The sequence below is a fragment of the Leuciscus leuciscus genome, assembly GCF_965113295.1.
Source record: "Leuciscus leuciscus genome assembly, chromosome: 4".
NCBI classification, from domain to species: Eukaryota; Metazoa; Chordata; class Actinopteri; order Cypriniformes; family Leuciscidae; genus Leuciscus; species Leuciscus leuciscus.
In genome coordinates, this window is record NC_138728.1 from 40,802,992 (window position 1) to 40,820,052 (window position 17,061).

Below are 17,061 nucleotides of genomic sequence, written 5' to 3' on the forward strand. Positions count from 1 at the left end.
TGGTTCCTGTCTCGACTTTTTGACTATTTTAGAATTGCCCATGACCGCTTTAGAATGGGAGTCTATGGCCATGCACAAACTATCACGACAGAAGGTGAGGAAGCAAGTGCGAGTGTAATCAAACAGCTCTTTATTATAAAATGTAAAGTTCATAAGACTTGAGTCAGGTGATGATGAGTGGCGCAGGGACCTCGATGGCCAAACACAGAAAGCAGGTGGTGAGTGGTGGAGTGCGCTGATGAAGATGGTGAATCCAGACGAGGAACGAAGAACAATGGAGACATCAACCAGGAACACCAACTCACGACACCAAGGCACGGAACAGGAACACCAACTCACGACACCAAGGCACGGAACAGGAACGCCAACACAGGAGCAGAGGACACAACACATCACAGGGAATACAACAACGATCTGACAGTGGAGAGAAGAAACCAGTGAGTATTTAAGGATGAGTTGATGAGCTTCAGCTGGTGCTGCTACTGACAATCAGCTGTGCTGCTGATCAGTGGTAACGATCCGGTCACGCCCACACACACACACACACATACACACACACACACACACACACACACACACACACACACACACACACAACAACAGATGCACGAGACAAGAAGGAAACAATGAATCTGTGAACCGTGACAGTACCCCCCCTCCTAGGAACGCCTCCTGGCGTTCCCAGACTCCTTTACCTGTCGATTGTAATCATCGATAAGGGAGTGATCCAGGATGTCTCTGGCAGGTACCCAACTTCTCTCCTCCGGACCGTATCCCTCCCAGTCCACCCAGTACTGGACTCCGCGTCCCCTCCGCCTTGAGTCCAGAATACGATTAACCGAATATGTGGGTTCTCCTTCTACGAGTCGCGGCGGTGGGGGAACCGGGGCTGGCGGATTAATGCGAGAATAAAACACGGGTTTGACTTTGGATACATGGAACACGGGATGAATCCTCCTGTACACTGGAGGGAGGTTGAGGCGGACTGCCACCGGACTAATGATCTTGGTGACAGTGAACGGGCCGATAAATTTAGGAGCAAGTTTATTAGAGACGGAGCGGAGAGGAATGTTCTTGGTAGAAAGCCACACTTTTTGACCAACGACGTATACGGGAGGCTTAGACCGGTGGCGATCGGCTTTGGCCTTGGTGCGCGCTCCCACCTGGAGTAGAGTCTCACGGGCTCTAGTCCAAGTGCGACGACACCTCTGGACGAAGGCGTGAGCGGAGGGGACCGCGACTTCGGACTCCAGACTAGGAAAAATTGGTGGCTGGTAACCTACACTACACTCAAACGGAGATAGGCCCGTGGATGACACTGGCAACGTATTGTGTGCGTACTCCACCATAGACAATTGCTGGCTCCATGAGGAAGGATTCTTGGAGACCAGACATCGCAAGGTTCTCTCCAAATCTTGGTTGGCTCTCTCAGTTTGACCATTGCTCTGGGGATGAAACCCAGAGGACAGACTGACAGTCGCCCCCAATAGTTTACAAAACTCTTGCCAAAATTTGGACACAAATTGGGGTCCTCTGTCGGAAACCACGTCTGTCGGGAGGCCATGTAAGCGAAAGACGTGATTAACGACGGTCAACGCTGTCTCCTTGGCTGAGGGTAATTTGGGCAAGGGAATGAAATGTGCCGCCTTCGAGAACCGGTCCACCACGGTCAAAACTACCGTGTTACCCTGGGAGGGTGGGAGGGCGGTGACAAAATCTAGCGAAATGTGGGACCAGGGTCTCGAAGGGACAGGCAGCGGTTGAAGTAACCCATCTGGGGATCGATTGGAAGTCTTACCAGTGGCACAAACTGAGCAAGCCAAAACAAAACTGTGAACATCACGAGCCATGAGTGGCCACCAGAATCGTTGCTTGACCAAAAACTTGGTACGACTAACTCCTGGATGACAAGCCACGTTGGAACAATGCCCCCACTGAATAACGTCGGACCGTAATCCCTCCGGTACAAATAAGCGGTTCGATGGGCAACCGGCCGGAGGCGTTACCCCTTCTAAGGCCTTCTTGACCTTCGATTCGACCTCCCATACGAGTGTGGAGACAAATAGATTCTCGGGTAAAATGCACTCGGGAGTAGACAGGCGTTCGGAACGGTCAAAAATGCGCGATAAAGAATCGGGTTTGATGTTTTTAGAACCCGGGCGGTACGAGAGTGTAAAATCAAAACGTCCGAAAAAAAGTGCCCACCGAGCCTGCCTGGAGTTCAATCTTTTGGCGGTTTTAATGTATTCCAGATTCTTGTGGTCTGTCCAGACGATAAAAGGTACCCCCGACCCTTCTAACCAGTGGCGCCATTCCTCCAACGCTAACTTGACTGCCAACAATTCTCTGTTACCAATGTCATAATTGCGTTCGGCAGGGGACAAACGATGAGACAAAAACGCGCACGGATGCATTCTGTCGTCTGTGGGAGAACGCTGGGAAATCACTGCACCTACCCCCACCTCTGACGCATCGACCTCCACCACGAACTGACGTGATGTATCAGGGGCAATGAGGATGGGGGCTGAAACAAAGCGGCCTTTCAGTTTGGTAAACGCAGCCTCGGCTGCGTCTGACCACCTGAACGTAGTTCTGGGGGAGGTCAAGGCAGTCAGAGGTGAGGCTAGTTGGCTGAAGTTGCGAATAAACCGCCGGTAGAAATTGGCGAACCCCAGAAACCTCTGTAGGGCCTTACGGGAATCTGGACTTGGCCATTCCACCACAGCCCTAATCTTCTCAGGATCCATGCGTATTCCCTCAGTCGACACAATGTACCCTAGGAAAGGAACAGACTGTGCATGAAACGAACATTTCTCCACCTTGACAAAAAGCCCATTCTCTAGCAACCTCTGAAGCACTCGTCGGACGTGCTGCACGTGTTCCTGGAGAGAAGATGAAAAAATCAATATGTCATCCAGGTAGACATATATGAACTGGTCGACCATATCTCGCAGCACGTCGTTAACGAGTGCCTGGAAGACTGCTGGGGAGTTGGACAAACCGAAAGGCATGACCAAGTATTCAAAGTGCCCCCTGGGGGTGTTAAAAGCAGTCTTCCACTCATCCCCCTTCCTGATGCGGACCAAATGATAAGCATTACGCAAGTCCAATTTAGTGAAGATAGACGCTCCCTGCAACCTCTCGAAGGCTGAAGACATCAACGGCAAAGGATACGTATTCTTTACCGTGATGCTGTTCAGCCCTCGGTAATCAATACAAGGTCGCAGAGAACCATCCTTCTTCCCCACAAAAAAGAACCCCGCCCCCGCTGGAGAAGAGGAAGGGCGGATGAACTTCGTTGCTAGAGAATCAGAAATATATTTCTCCATAGCCTCCCTTTCTGGAGCAGAAAGCGAATATAACTTGCCTTTAGGCGGAGACTTACCTGGCAGTAAATCTATAGCACAGTCATAGGGACGATGCGGAGGAAGAGAAGCAGCCCGAGACTTACTGAACACCTCCTTCAGGTCATGGTACTCCGCGGGCACGTTAGACAAATCCACTGCCTCCTCCTGAAACACAGAAACAGAAACAGACGGACAGGCAGACACTAAACAGGACTCATGACACTTATTGCTCCACGCCACAATAGACCTCTGGAGCCAGTCCACTTTGGGGTTATGCCGGATAAGCCAGGGGTGACCGAGAACCACAGGTGCAAGGGGGGAGTCCATGATGTAGAATGAGAGGGTTTCAGTGTGGTTGCCAGATGTAACAAGAGTGACCGGTCCAGTGGTGAATGAAATGGTGGGGAGTTCTTGACCGTTGAGGGCGTGGACGGAAATCCTGTGGGTGAGTGGTTTGATAGGGACTTGGAACCTGTGCGCGAAAGTGTAGTCCATGAAATTACCCTCAGCCCCTGAGTCCAGTAGTGCTTGACAGTCGTGTGAATGTGTTGACCATCTCAGTCTTACCGGGAGGAGTGTAGATGTAGACGAGAGCTTCTCGGCGGAGATCCCACCCGACAGTAGCCTCTTCAGGTTAGGTCCCTTCACTGGGCAGGTGTTTAAATAATGGCCTGCCGTGCCGCAGTAGAGACAGAGCCCCTGGGATCTCCGCCTTTCCCTCTCCTCCCGGGAAAGCCGAGCTCGCCCCACCTGCATGGGCTCGTGATCGTAGGTAGGGCTGACCGCGTCCCCGCCACTGAACCGCTGGCTCTCAGCTTCTCCAGGGACTCGACTATGAGAGATGCGTCGCTCGACTCTGGACAGCCGTGCATCTACTCTTAGAGCCAGCTCGATGAGTCCATTGAGCGTCGTAGGGAGGTCCAGGGCGTAGATCTCCTTCTGGACGCGGTCAGCCAGCCCATGCAGGAACATGTCCCACTGCGCCTCCTCGTTCCAGTGACACTCTGCCGCTAAGGTACGGAACTCGATGGAATAGTCTGACACTGATCTCTCCCCTTGATGAAGGTCGGCGAGTATTCTAGCGGCCTCTCTCCCGGCAACGGCACGGTCGAATACTCGCCTCATCTCAGCGGAGAGTGCCTGGAACGAGTCACAGCAGGGGTCTTGGTTCTCCCACACCGCCGTTCCCCATAATGCCGCTCTCCCAGTCAGCAGGATCAGAACAAAAGCGATCTTTGTTCGCTCTGTACAGAAGGTTCTTGGTTGAAGTAAAAAATGCATGGAGCATTGTGTCAGAAAAGCTCTGCAATAACTTGGATCTCCGGAGTACGATTTAGGAACTGGTAGGTGGGGTTCTGACTGGAAGAGGGTCTCAGGTGGTGTGGGGGGAACGGGCGGTGCGGGTGGCGCAATGGGAGCTCGCAGAAGTTGGAATTGCTGGGTGAGCTCGGACACCTGCGCCACGAGAGTCTGAACTGCACAGCCCGTGTCGTTCAAACTCTCCTCCTGGGAATTCATCCGATGAATGCTGCTGTTGAAGAACGCCTCCAGGGAAATCGGCGAACCACTCACTGCTTCCATTGAAGGTCAGATCGTTCTATCACGACAGAAGGTGAGGAAGCAAGTGCGAGTGTAATCAAACAGCTCTTTATTATAAAATGTAAAGTTCATAAGACTTGAGTCAGGTGATGATGAGTGGCGCAGGGACCTCGATGGCCAAACACAGAAAGCAGGTGGTGAGTGGTGGAGTGCGCTGATGAAGATGGTGAATCCAGACGAGGAACGAAGAACAATGGAGACATCAACCAGGAACACCAACTCACGACACCAAGGCACGGAACAGGAACACCAACTCACGACACCAAGGCACGGAACAGGAACGCCAACACAGGAGCAGAGGACACAACACATCACAGGGAATACAACAACGATCTGACAGTGGAGAGAAGAAACCAGTGAGTATTTAAGGATGAGTTGATGAGCTTCAGCTGGTGCTGCTACTGACAATCAGCTGTGCTGCTGATCAGTGGTAACGATCCGGTCACGCCCACACACACACACACACATACACACACACACACACACACACACACACACACACACACACACAACAACAGATGCACGAGACAAGAAGGAAACAATGAATCTGTGAACCGTGACACAAACATGCCCTTAAAACAACCCTTAATGTTCGTTTTCAAAACTGTGCAACTCACCGAGTGGTTAGTGGTGTTCGTTGATGTTCCAAAACAAGTAGCGTAGCGAAATACAGTTTCTGTCGTGTTTTATTTGGCATTTTGTAAAATCCCATTGATTTCCGTTGGAGGACTCATTGCTCGTAGATATTACTGCGCTACCGGAGACGGAAAGGGGGCTGTTTACATTTTTGGTTGTAGTCTTTTAGGTCTTTTCGCTCGGTTCTCTTGTCTCTCAGAAGCGTGAGCAGAGCAACGGAAGAGCGGAAGTTTATACGCGGTTGTGAGGTATCTGAAAAAATTGTTCCACTATAGAAAAATAAACGGATTGAAATCATACATTGCGCCGATATATTTGTTTTTAATCATCAACGAACACCACTAACCACTCGGTGAGTTGAACAGTTTTGAAAACGAACGTTAAGGGTTGTTTTAAGGGCATGTTTGTGCATGGCCATAGACTCCCATTCTAAAGCGGTCATGGGCAATTCTAAAATAGTCAAAAAGTCGAGACAGGAACCATTGTCAAAATTTCTTTGTCCACCACTCTTGTTCATCCAAAACAAACTACAAAGTAGACTCAAAGTGTTAAATACCGGAATTGTCCTTTAATAGATATTCGATTCGCAAGCTCGATTCTCACTCCAAGCTGAACTCAAAAGTTGGCAGCCCTGGAAGATGGTGATGTAAGTTTTCCTGCCGGCATTAAAAAACAACATCTGAATTCAGAAGACCATACTAGTGTACTACTCATACTACATTCACCATGTTTCTACTGCAGAAATAGGAAGAGTGGTATGTTAGTATGATGTTCTGAATTCAGCAACTGATACCATACGTGACCCCCACAAACACACGTGCACACACACACACACACACACACACACACACACACACACACACACACACACACACACACACACACACACACACACACACAAACACACGCACACACACACTGACAGCCTCACTCTAAATAGGCCAATATATATATTTTATTAAACTTATTTTGTTTTACATTATTAAATTCTCTTATAATCTTTTTTATGCTACAGATTATCACTTGATTTTTTATTCAGTTCATTGAGTCCAGAATATGCTTGAAAGCACAAATAAAATAAAGATAAAACTATACATCCAGTAAGTCTTCAGAAACTCCACCCTCTTACAAAACAAACCAGGAAGTGACTAATCATTATTTCTGCCTTTCATTTTCACTGAAAGTTAAAACGAGTCAGTGTTGTGAAGAACAGAAGAGGACACATTATATTATAGCATTTTTGTTATTTCTCAAATAACCCAGATTAGATTTTGATTGTAATAGTTGTTTACTCTTTAAACCGAAGTTCAGAAAGTGAAAGTAAATTGTAGATCATTGGATCTTTTTCAAGACGAGGAAATGGATTCAAAATCTGTGGAAGAGCTTTCTTGTCCTGTTTGCTGTGAAATCTTCAAGACTCCTGTTATTCTGTCCTGTAGTCACAGTATTTGTAAAGAGTGTCTACAACAGTTCTGGAAAACTAAGAAAACTCAGGAGTGTCCTGTCTGCAGGAGAAGATCCTCAAAAGCTGAACCTTTAGTTAATCTAGCGTTAAAAAACTTGTGTGATTCATTGATAAAGGAGGGAAATGAGAAACTTTCATCAGGATCTGAGGAGATCTGCAGTTTACACAGTGAGAAACTCAAACTCTTCTGTCTGGAGGACAAACAGCCTGTGTGTTTAGTGTGCAGAGACTCAGAGAAACACACCAATCACACATTCAGACCCATCAGTGAAGTGCTTTCATCTTACAAGGTAAGACAAATATCTCTCATTTCATATGCTGAATACAGTGCTAAACATAGAGTACATTTACATTTACATTTACATTTAGTCATTTAGCAGACGCCTTTGTCCAAAGCGACTTACAAATTAGGACAAAAATTCAGCGAGTCATCATAAAGAGGCAAAAACAACAACAACGCAAGAAGTGCTCAAAATACGAAGTTCAGGTATTATTCAGAGTAGCATAAGCCTGATAAGTGATGTTTCAAAGGGAAAGGATTTATTTTTTATTTTTTATTATTTTTTTTTATAAGGTTAAGTGCTCACGGAAGAGATGGGTTTTCAGCTGTCTTTTGAATGTTGTCAGGGATTCTGCATTCCGGATGAGGGTGGGGAGAGCGTTCCACCAGCATGGAACTGTGAATGAGAATGTTCTGGAAAGTGATTTTGTGGCTTTCTGTGATGGAACCACGAGACGTCGCTCGTTGACCGATCGTAGGTGTCTGGTAGGGATGTAGACTCGTAGGAGTGAGTGAAAGTAGGAGGGAGCTGAGCCTGTGATGGATCTGTAAGCAAGCGTCAGTGCCTTGAACTTGATGCGAGCAGCGAGAGGTAGTCAGTCTTTGCCAGGTTGAGCTGCAGGTGATGTTCCTTCATCCATGTGGAGATGTCCGCCAGACAGCTTGAGACCCGTGCAGCTACTGTGGGATCATCTGGTTGAAATGAGAGGAAGAGCTGCGTGTCATCAGCATAGCAGTGGTAGGAAAAACCGTGTGCCTGTATGATGTGTCCCAGTGATGTGGTGTAGATGGAGAAGAGGAGGGGACCAAGAACTGAACCCTGGGGAACACCTGTGGTCAGCTGATGTGCTCTGGATACCTCACCTCTCCATGCGACCTTGAAGGACCTACCTGTGAGATAGGACTCAAACCAGTGGAGTGAAGTTCCTGTGATGCCCAGTGATGAGAGGGTGGACAGAAGGATCTGATGATTCACCGTGTCGAAGGCAGCAGACAGATCCAGGAGAATGAGGACTGAAGATTTGGAAGCAGCTTTTGCGATCCGTAGGGCTTCTGTGACTGACAGTAATGCAGTCTCAGTTGAATGCCCTTTCTTGAAGCCAGATTGGTTGACATCCAGCTGGTTGTTTAGAGACAAGAAGGATGTTAGTTGGTTGAAGACAGCTCTTTCAAGTGTCTTCGCAATGAATGGTAGGAGAGAGATAGGTCTGTAATTCTCTACAAATGATGTGTTTAGCGTTGGTTTTTTGAGCAGTGGAGTAACCCGAGCCTGCTTGAATGCTGTAGGGAAGGTGCCAGTATGGAGGGATGAGTTGATGATGTGTGTGAGTGATGGTAGAAGTGTGGGAGAGATGGCTTGTAGAAGGTGTGAGGGGATGGGGTCAAGAGGGCAGGTGGTAGGGTGACTGGAGAGGAGAAGTGTAGATACTTCTTCCTCGGTTAGTGAAGAAAAGGAGGACAGAGGGATATTGGCTATGGAAGGGGTCGGTCTGGGTTCCTGTGTGTGTGGAGCTGAGAACTGACTGCTTTCTTTAAGAGTATTATTTGTGTATACAATAGACCAGTATTTATTTTTACTCAGACTAAATCTCTGTGTCTCAAATCAAGCCTCTGTGGCTCTGATCACCACCAGAGGGCAACATCGCCTGAGTACTTATCCATTTCACAGACTTCATTTACGATTCTCTGCTGCCTGCCTACTTACCTGTGCTCTGTCTTCCTGGATTAAGTCTGTTCTGTTTACTGCTTGCCCTGACCTGCCTGGTTTGTGATTGCGTCTATGCTCTGCTTGTCGCCGTTGACTGAACTGTTTGTTGTACGAGTATCTCTTTTAATAAAGCTGCAAATGCATCCTTACTCTGCTGACTCCGCGTTACACTCTGATTTTCTACTGATATAAAATTCGACACAAAACTTCGACTCTCTGATGTTCAAATCTTCTTGAATGTAACAGTATTGGCACAAAACATTAAAAAAAAAAAAATCATGGGTTATTAATATTTTTTTTATTAATAATATGTGATTAATTACAAGACACACCAAAAAGTGACTGATACTAACATACTTTCTCTTTCTGTATTTGTACAACCACAAATTTACAACTGCATGGATATAATAATTAGAATTGGCCATTGCAAAAAAACCATTTGTTTGGTAAAAACATGATTTATTGATGTTCATCCTTTCCAAATTATATAATTAAAAATATATGTCCTGCAATTTTCAGACACAAATGCCTCCATGAGAATGACCCATACATCATATAAATAATATAACAATGAAAACATCCAAACATACAATGTTTAAACCTCTTATAACTGCATAAGTTTCACAGATTTTCATCTTAACCTGTAGGAGGAGTTTAATACAGCACTGACGTCCTTACAAGACAAGCTCAAACATGGAGAAGAAATGAAGAAAAAGTGTGCTGAAACAATTCAACACATCAAGGTGAGGATATAAAGAGTTAAATACTCAACATTCACACACAGAGTTTATTATTGACATTAGTGGAGTGTGTGTTCATACAGCGTTGACTGAAGTGAATGTGATTTGATTTCAGTCTCAAGCTGAGCACACAGAGCGTCAGATTAAAGAAGAGTTTGAGAAGCTTCATCAGTTTCTCAGAGACGAAGAAGAAGCTACAATCACTGCACTGAGAGAGGAAGAGGAGCAGAAGAAGCAGAGGATGAAGGAGAAGCTGGAGGAGATGAACACACACATCTCAGCTCTTTCACACACAATCAGAGACATGGAGGAGATGATGAAAGACAATGACGTCTCGTTTCTAAAGGTGACAAATCAATCTGGCTTCATTCTCTGTGCAGAAAACAACTTGTATAGAGAGACTCATTGACACTGAGAGTGTTTGATAAGATATTACAATGTTTTCAAACTCTATATTTTCCAGAACTATAAAGTCACGATGGAAAGGTGAGTGAGCTGCTCGTATCTCTTCTCTCAGTGGATCTGAACTCAAATTCACTGCAGTTCTGACTCCTGAATGTTCCTCAGAGTCCAGATCTCACAGCCGGATCCACGGATGAGTTCTGGAGCTTTGATTCATGTGTCGCGTTATCTGGGTAACCTGCCGTTCAGAGTCTGGAAGAAGATGCTGGAAACTGTCCAACACAGTGAGTCTCAGCAGATTTGACACCAGTACAGAAGATAGTTCACATATAAACACACACAACATCAACATTTGATAGACATATATTTAATAATTACTAAGTGATTCTGAACTGCTTTTCAAAAAATCATCAGATCATACAGCGAACTCATAATGAGCCAGCAGCCATATCACCCTGTAGCCCAAGAGTGGTTGCCCACTGAAGCTAAGCAGGGCTGAGCCTGGTTAGTACCTGGATGGGAGACCTCCTGAGAAAACCAGGTTGCTGCTGGAAGAGGTGTTAGTGAGGCCAGCAGGGGGCGCTCACCCTGTGGTCTGTGTGGGTCCTAATGCCCCAGTATAGTGACGGGGACACTATACTGCCAAAAGAGCACCGTCCTTCGGATGAGACGTAAAACCGAGGTCCTGACTCTCTGTGGTCATTAAAAATCCCAGGATGTCCTTCGAAAAAGAGTAGGGGTGTAACCCCGGCATCCTGGCCAAATGTGCCCCTTGGCCTCTGTCCATCATGGCCTTCTAATCATCCTCATATACTGATTGGCTTCATCGCTCTGTCTCCTCTCCACCAGTAAGCTGGTGTGTGGTGAGCGTTCTGGCGCAGTATGGCTGCCGTCGCATCATCCAAGTGGATGCTGCACATTGGTGGTGGTTGAGGAGATTCCCCCCTTCTATGTAAAGCGCTTTGAGGTCTCAGAAAAAGCGCTATATAAATGTAACAAATTATTATTATTATTAATGAAAAGTCTATTCCTCATGATATATGCTTATGTATTAGGATACAATAGTATTTATTGAATACTGATATTAAACCTGAAGCCTCAATCCATTCTGAGAGTAACTGAGAGACCATTGTTATCATTTATGATTTCTTTCAACAAAGTCTTTATTTGTGTTTCACATTTACATTTCTAATACATATTTCATCCTGTAATCTGATGTTATTCTCTTTGCAGCTCCGTTGACTCTGGATCCAAACACAGCATATCCTCATCTCACACTCTCTGCTGATCTGACCAGTGTGTCGAACATTGATGTATATAAAACACTTCCTGATAATCCAGAGAGGTTTCATGAGTATCCATGTGTCCTGGGATCTGAGGGCTTTAACTCAGGAACACACTGCTGGGATGTGGAGGTTGGAGACAATACATGGTGGGGTCTTGGAATAACCACAGCATCAAACCAAAGGAAGGGAGATTTCTTTGACTCTAATGTCTGGTGTGTGGATTACAGGAACAGCGAATACACCTCAGAATCCCCAGAGCAACCCGAGACTGTATTTCCTGTTAAACAGAAGCTTCAGCGTGTGAGAGTTCAGCTGGACTATGACAGAGGAACAGTGTCATTCTCTGATCCTGTAACTAACACACATTTACTCACATTCACATCCACCTTCAACGACACAGTCTTTCCATTCTTATATAATCTCTGCACAACTTCTCCTCTGAGGATCTTACCAGTTAAACTCTTTATTACAGCAGAAGATCACAGTTAAATCTGATTCTGCTTCTAGATTAATTCAGTTTTATAAATTATTCTTCAATAATAGCAATACTGTAATCAAAGGGTCTCATTGATCAATCACACTTAAATGTAAAATTTAGAGTTAACTTAACCCTTGTGTGTCCTTAAGCCGGGTTCACACTGTGTGATGTATAATAGTCCTTTACGATTGTTGCTTGTCAGACTGTACGAACATGATCATCGCTGTAATCCATGTCACACTGTAAGATCTCAGTTGTCATAAATGTCAGATTGTACGACAGTCGAGACGCGCTAAAAACAGACACGCAAGAAAAGTCGTCTGGAGTTTTACATCATCAATCAAAGACCCGTTCGGTGACAGTGAGCTGAATCACACACCGGATTGAAATGGTGACTACAAAGAAATCTCAGTTACACTTTATTTTAAGGTGTCATTGTTACAGTGTAATTATACATTTAAGTACTGAGTAATAATAATAAACTACATGTACTTTCTATAGCGTTAGGGCAGGATTAGGATTAGGTTGAGGGTTAATTGCATGTAATTATGCATAATTTACTGCTATTACTGTGGTAATGTAACATACTGTGTGTAACAAGGACACTGTAAAATAAAGTGTTAGCAAAATCTCTATTGATAATTTTGTTCATGGCTTGCCTTGAAAAATGAAGACAATATGACGTTTGTCTTTAGGAGAAGCATTTTTTTTATTTCACCTTCATCTTTTTCTTTCATGAATCAATTTTACACTAGTAACACAAAATATTTACAACTAGGACCTTAAGGACAAAAATATCCCCATTGAAAACTAAATTTTTTTAATTTATTTTTTTCACAGGGCCATTTAACAAACAAACAAACAAACAAACAAACATTTAACATTTTTATTCTGTTAGTTAAATAGTTACATTTTAATTTGGACTTTTTCACAAGATGGCGCCATTCTTCTTCTGTGTATTTGCTTATCAGTTGGATAAAGGATGCAGCTATAATCAGTGTGGTTTGTATGCATGTACTAGAAAAATGGTGTGTGTAATATTTGATAAAGAACATTTCTATTTTACTGCAAATCACAAATCCCATCGTTGATTATACCAGTGCTGGCATTTAATGGGGAAAGTTTAGTACTGAACCCAAACTAAATCTCACTAAAAGCTTTTTTTTTTTTTAAACACAACTTGTTTAGATTCATGGCTTTTATTCTGTAGCGGTTTTCTTCAGTTTAACATGTTTTATTAAATATACATTTTTGTATTTAAAAGTTTATAAATAATTTTCATAAATTTAAACCTCTAACGATTTCTTTTTACTTTTGTAACTTTTTTCAACAATAATCTTCCAAGAGTCTTCTTCTTCTTCTTGAGGGTCTTCAGAATTACATTTGTGCTCTGAAGCTTCAAATGTTTATGACAGTTTATTTTTTGACACGGACATTTTTGTCCTCTAAAGACCTCAGAGTAACTTTATATATTGATGCATAAGGGTTAAAAATCTGATTTCTGTATTTAAAAAAAAAAAAAATATTATAAATCTGATAATTAAGTAACCATTAAATAAGTCATAAAATAATGAAGTTTAAATCTGCGTTTACAATGTAAAACAACATAAAGTGTTGACAGATTTTAGTTGAGACCCTTTTAAGATTTCCGGGTTTCTCAGAAGCAGAAGTCGTCATATTTGGGGAAACTTCTATAGCGGTGAATGAGAGACTACATTATATATATTTTTCGTGTTTCCATTTGCTCAAATGGCAAAAGAAAAACTCCACAATAGAGTTTTCACAACTTTCAAAAAGAGGGAAAAAATAGAGATGGATTTATAACAGCAGTCAGAAGAGAGAAAGATGTCAGTTTATCCGTCACTCCCACAGTCACTGTGCTAGAAAACCCTCACAGCGGGAACTCGTTTTTTGTTTTTGTTTTTTGTAATTTGATGCAAAGGTAATATAATACAATGTATAGTGTTATAAATGTAAATACATTTAAAAAAATATATATATATATATAAAAAACTTTGCAGCCTAACATTGGATTATAGAAGTCTATACTGTATTATGTGAATGCTAGGTCAAAGAGATGTGTCTTTAATCTAGCTTTGAACTGACAGAGTGTGTCTGCTTCCCGGACAATGGTAGGAAGACTGTACAAAGATACAATTAAATTAAATATCTATATTATAATTATAAAATTACATTTAAAAAATATTAAAACATTTAAACCAACTTTAGGCTGCATAGATTAGGTCAGCCGGAACCGGGAACACTTCCCATAAATCCTGATGTACTCGTTTCATCATAAGAAGAATGGCATCTACGCTAATTTTAGTGTCTTTGTTTATCACAATGTTTTCCCGCAGCCTGCCGGATCCAGGCCGTATCCAGATCTGACGAAGGACCTTCGCCTGGACCCGATGACAACGCAGTGCTGAAGTGCCAACTAGTCTCTCCCTATGGAGGATCCCTTTACCACTCTACAGATACAGTATAGCATTGTCGGGAAAATTCGTTTTGCGTACCTACCCCGAAGTGATCAAATAAAATAAAATTCTGTATCAAAATTTATAAGGAAAGACCAGTACTTTATTTAGGCTTGGTCTGTAGGGAATTACAAACCTGCGCACATATATTCAAACGCACATAACTATAGAACCAATTCTAAATACGCATGTGAACGCCATCATTGTTTCTCAGAGGTTCGCGTTTAAAGTCTGTGTAGAGAGAATGGTGTCGTCTTAACGGCCCCTAATTTAATAACAAATGATCGTTGCGATGGAAGCGAATCGATCAAAACTAACTTTAGCTGGAAGATAACTTTATTAAAGAACCGCTATAAAGCCAAAACAATCTCTGTTACCCTAAATTATACGTTTATCTCTGTAAAGCTGCTTTGAAACAATCTACATTGTTAAAAGCGCTATATAAATGAGGATGACTTGACTTGACAAAACTTGTGAAGACTTAGAGAAAACGTTTGACCTCTGTCGTTGCCAACAAAGGGTATAACAAAGTATTGAGAGAAACTTTTGTTATTGACCAAATACTTATTTTCCACCATAATTTGCAAATACATTCATTAAAAATCCTACAATGTGATTTTCTGGATTTTTTCCCCTAATTTTGTCTCTCATAGTTGAAGTGTACCTATGATGAAAATTACAGGCCTCTCTCATCTCTTTAAGTGGGAGAACTTGCACAATTGGTGGCTGACTAAATACTTTTTTGCCCCACTGTAGGAAGATTTGACCATTCTTGTAAGATTAATGTTTAATTGCTTTCCCACCTTGGGATGTTAATAATATATGTATACACACCGATCAGGTATAACATTATGACCCCCTTCTAATATTATGTTGGTCCCACTTTTGCAGCCCCATATGCAATAAATTGTGATACACTGTGAATTTTGAGCTTCAGTAGCTCATCTGTTGGATTTGACCACACAGGTCAGCATTCGCTCCCCACATGCATCAATGTGCCTTGGCTGTCTATGATCCTGTTGCTGGTTCACCACTGTTCCTTCCTTGGACCACTTTTGAAAGATACTAACCACTGCACACTGGGAACATCCACAAGAGCTGCAGTTTTAGAGATGCTCTCACCCAGTCGTCTAGCCATCACAATTTGGCCCTTGTCAAACTCGCTCTTTACACTTTTCACAATTCTAATCAATACTTTCTGGACAAAATGTTCACTTCCTGACGAATATATCCCATCCACTAATAGGTGCCATGGAGAAGAGATAATCAGTGTTATTCACTTCACCTGTCAGGGGTCATATTGTTATGCCTGATCAGTGTACATAGTGGTGCATCATATGGCAAACTTGACTTTAATGATTTGCCATTTGTATGTTTATACACTTTTACCAATTTCACTTTGTGTTAGTCGATCGGTCTCCTCAGCATCACTGTCATCGCTTGGATTAGAATCGGTTAAGTCTAGGTTTTCTAACAAAAAACAAACAATTTGAGTCTTAAGTATAGCAAATGTTAGGAGCAAATAAAAATATCACATAATGACCACTCTGAAAACTATTACTTTGGTAAAAATATATTGTATGTATGTACCTTAGCCTATACACTTGATAACCTTTACAATAAATATACTATAAACCAGTGGTTCCCAAACCTGTCCTGGAGTACCCCCAACACTGCACGTTTTCTTTGTCTCCCTAATCAAACACGCCTGATTCAACTCATGAGCTCATTAATGATAAGGTATCACATTCTTGTTGTAGCAAGATTTATGCCAGAAACATGAGCAAACTAGATAGAATAATAAATATAAGTTTGGTTCCTTTTAAGGTTTATAAGTTTGCTCTAAATTAGATGGTATCTACCAAAAGGGTTTGGAAATTAATAAATGAATAGATACTGCTAACACATTACCGTGCACATTACAGTATCTTTTACTAGGCAAAACATAGTGTAACATACTCTTAACACTTTACACCAATCCACTTGAATGCAGAATAGGGCCCATTACAGCTGGCACATTTATCCAAGCTTGACACAGCTGAATGAATGATGTCATGTTTGCAAATCTGTTGAGAAAAAAAAGAAAACTTAAAAACAATTCTATTAAAATATTAAATTCAAATTAATCTGATTAACCCATCTCAAGTGAAGTAAATTTCAAACAGATGTTAGAAGTTTAACTAAAAGGTTTGGGGTTTAAATCAATTAAATATCATAACCAATGTAGGTTTTATCAGAAAATTAATCAATGGCCCAGTCTGACTGTAGTAACCTAAACCTGGATCTTCACCCAACACCCACAACATGACATCAACAGTAAGTATGAGGACATAAACCACAACACATATCCCAATCTGACTGTAGTAACCTAAACCTGGAACAGCAAAGTATTAACCATTTTAAAGGGTTAGTTCACCCAAAAATGAAAATTCTGTCAGTAATTACTCACCCTCATGTTGTTCCAACCCCGTAAGACCTTCGTTCATCTTCGGAACACAAATTAAGATATTTTTTATTAAATCTGAGAGCTATCTCACTCCTCCATAGGCTTCTAAGGTACTGAAACTTGCTGGCCCAGAAAAGTTATTAAAGAGATCGTTAATATAGTCCAAGTGACTACAGTGGCTCAATCTTAAGTTTATA

General features: G+C 42.7%; 2 protein-coding genes across 2 annotated transcripts in view; both read left to right on the top strand.

Moving 5' to 3' along the window:
• Positions 1 to 17,061, top strand: part of LOC309496080 (uncharacterized protein) — a 329,920-nt gene that overhangs the window by 172,460 nt on the left and 140,399 nt on the right. The gene's annotated exons all lie outside the window — the stretch shown is intronic.
• On the top strand, positions 6,728 to 15,524 carry LOC309496065 (E3 ubiquitin-protein ligase TRIM35-like). The gene is made up of 6 exons (XM_082166018.1): positions 6,728 to 7,337; positions 9,683 to 9,778; positions 9,891 to 10,121; positions 10,239 to 10,261; positions 10,343 to 10,461; positions 11,411 to 15,524. The coding sequence occupies exons 1-6, from the start codon at positions 6,942 to 6,944 to the stop codon at positions 11,950 to 11,952; spliced, it is 1,407 nt and encodes a 468-aa protein (XP_082022144.1). The 5' UTR covers positions 6,728 to 6,941; the 3' UTR covers positions 11,953 to 15,524.